Here is a 3,273-nt window from a genome sequence, read left to right as displayed (position 1 = left end):
CAACTGGATCTATTATTTTGCTATTTAATTTACCTTTCTCGATAATCAACTTTCGGTACAGAATTAATTTAAAGCAATAATTATATTGACGACAACGGATGTTCTAAAAATGTATTTTGTGACATTTAGAACATTTTAATTGTCGTCTGCAATCGCTATTGCCGTGATAAGTATAAAGCTACGAGCGATGCATCGCAAAATTTGGCGATTGCCCATCACTTTCCAAAAGTGTTGCATCGATCGGAATCGCTCGGCGATTGAGTATACATTCAGCTTTAATCGGTCTTTGTATTGAGATCACCACATAAAGGTGTCGTTAGTGTAGTCTTACCTGTTGAAAAGAGTAAAACACTCTCTAGCAAGGTCATAGGATACCCAAAAAACGGGTCAACTATTATGGTCGCATCAGACATTAGTGACTTTTAAGGACAATCTATAGGAATGATTCTTGTAATAGTAACTTTTCGTAATGTAATTTTTCTTCATGTGATTACTATAATATATAATAATATTTTTTTTCTTTGCTGCACTGGAGATTTATCTGGTAACGACGCACAGTGTCATCGCCCCGATATCTTCATGGCAGAAATCGCCATGATAGGTTGAATCCACAGCCACGTCGCATGGCCATTTTGTTCCGACCTTTGAGACGCATAATGAGCCGAGGGACTCCGACTAAGGCTACTGACAATAGCCTGGTAATTGACCTCTCTGTGTGTGAGTGAGCATGTATACGCCATTATGAGGTCAATGGTCATATGCTTTTAGACTGCTTGCACGAGAGAGTGCAGCTAGCCTACGCTGCACTATAGTTCGGCACATATAAAATCAGAATATTTTTGTCAGTTTTTGAGTTCAAGACGCACGCTTCTTTCTCAAGACGCTAGCTAACGACTATCATATCCATTGAACACGTATATTCAAGTGCAAGGAACCAAATCTGGCTTCTTTAGACTAAATCAATTACGGGAGATATTCATCATTTTCTACCCGGTATCCAAAGATTTATCGTCTAATAATATCAAATCGTGCATAGCACATTCACGTGTATCAATCCCGGGTATTCATTTGTCTCTGCTGTATAATTTAATTATTAACTAACCGGGCGATGTCGGTGTGTGCGACGTAATGTCCGTGCTATAACCGGTCAATGTGACCATGACAATAGGACACCATTAACAATTGAATTACAGGTACTATTCTAACTTTACATCCGACCATGATCACGATGAGATCATCAACAATTGAATTACAAATACACTGTTCTTGTTTTACACACGGCCATGATATCGAAGAGATTATCAACAATTGAATTACATGTACACTAGTCTATACTTGATTTATATACGGCCATGATAACGAACAGTTACAACGAACGAACAACATTGACAATTGAATTACAGGTACCATTCTAGCTTTACATGCGCCCATGATAAAGAAGAGATTATCAACAATTGAATTACAGATATACTGTTCTTGCTTTACTCACGGCCATGATATCGAAGAGATCATCAACAATTGAATTACAGATATACTGTTCTTGCTTTACACACGGCCATGATATCGAAGAGATTATCAACAATTGAAAGAGAGATACAGTACTCTACATACATCAACCTTACTGTTAGTTATAGTCTGTTGGTGTTCAAAATGTAAAAGGAACAATAGTTACAGTATGAATTAGATCTTAACTATCCAACCCTATTTTGATTTCCTTTGCACTTGTTCAATCTTCGATCAGTACCAACATCATGGCACATTTGTGTCAAGCGTTCTACCTCTACCATGACTAGAGGCGTTATCTACTGTTTCTTCCAGTGGCGCAACTTTAGACGCCAGTTTGCTACATCCACAAGACGCTGTCAGTTTCTCAAGCTCTTTCCGTGTGGTTTTTCTGAATCCTGTATTCATTAAAGCCAATGTGACCGCATCGAACCAGCTTCCTGAAAGGGCAAGCCAATACACGAAGAATTCTAAATTTGGAGGTAGCGGTAGGTTAGCAAATGCAACTGCGGGTAAAGCGATGGCGTATGGCATCCAGGCAATTGCGAAAGTCAACGTTACAGCCATAAACATCCGAATGGCCTTACCTTCTCCGCGCAGAGACTTCTTCTGTTTCTTATCCTCTTCAGAATATACCTGACGTGATTGGATAGATCGAAGCTGCTCCACCGTTATACGATACAGTCTAAAGTAAATGAATATGATGATGATTAGAGGGATAATGAAGGCAAACAGTCCAGTACAGAAGGCTTGGATGCTGAAATGAGGATCTGAAAGATTGGGGACACAGACCGCAGCATACGGTCGGTACACAATTGGAGGTCCTAGTACTGGCGTAAAAAGCACAGAAACGATAACAATGTCGAGAAACCAAATATAGCTTATGAGAAATAGGACGCGTTTTCGTGTTACCCACATTGGGTACTGAAGAGGTTTCATGATGGCAAGATAGCGATCTGCGCTAAGACATAGGAGACTGTTCTTTGACACACCACTGAAGATACTGATGGCACAACAGAGTGCTACACACATGCCATGGTTGTATATCCATTGTCCTGCAATAGCTGGTGCAACGTAGATAAAAGCACCCACTCCTATTCCAAAATCGGCAACAGACAGGGAGATAAGAAACAAGCGATTGTTTTCAGGAATGTTTTTGGTTCGTGGTAAAACCCAGACGCACAATGCATTTCCTGATATACTTAAAATAGAAGTAAGTAATATAAGCGTAGATCGGTATATAGCTTCTGGTGTCCCCCATAGCAAAAAGAAGCTATCGTCATTGGTGATGTTCGACAGCAGGCTGTTATTTTCACGAAACTCCATCATGGAATGAAATCGAATGGTAAACACAGCGTAGTATTTGAAGAAGAAAATGAACTCGCTACTAACATGAAACGCAAATTTATATACGTGAACAACACTCCCATTCGTATGCAATGCGTAAAAGATTTTAATGCTTCTCAATAATAAGTCCCGGACAAAAGTCTCACTATTATACTAATAAAGGATATATATTAAAAGTTATGAAGTGGAAATTAGTCGTATAACGAATATTAATGGATGACCTAACTGTTGCCACATTACATTTCGATCATGAATTCATCCATGGAGAAATTAATCATCCATGGAGAAACTAATTTCTTCATTTAGGTGAAAAAAGTCAAATCTGCTGGTTAAAATGTTTTCCTTATTAATAATAAACCATCACTACATGCATACAAATAGCGCAGTGCTTAAACTACCGTCAATTAATACTAGCAAAAGCCA

General features: G+C 38.8%; 1 protein-coding gene across 1 annotated transcript; it reads right to left on the bottom strand.

The window, feature by feature from the left end:
• Positions 1–1,749: 1,749 nt before the first annotated feature.
• LOC140147388 (G-protein coupled receptor 52-like) lies at positions 1,750–2,829 on the bottom strand. Its single transcript, XM_072169166.1, has one exon. It carries the CDS (start codon positions 2,827–2,829, stop codon positions 1,750–1,752), a length of 1,080 nt encoding a protein of 359 aa, XP_072025267.1.
• Positions 2,830–3,273: the final 444 nt, after the last annotated feature.

This window comes from Amphiura filiformis, chromosome 3, assembly GCF_039555335.1.
Source record: "Amphiura filiformis chromosome 3, Afil_fr2py, whole genome shotgun sequence".
Taxonomy (NCBI): domain Eukaryota; kingdom Metazoa; phylum Echinodermata; class Ophiuroidea; order Amphilepidida; family Amphiuridae; genus Amphiura; species Amphiura filiformis.
The sequence above is the reverse complement of the archived record's forward strand: the minus strand, read 5'-3'. Positions and strand labels throughout refer to the sequence as shown.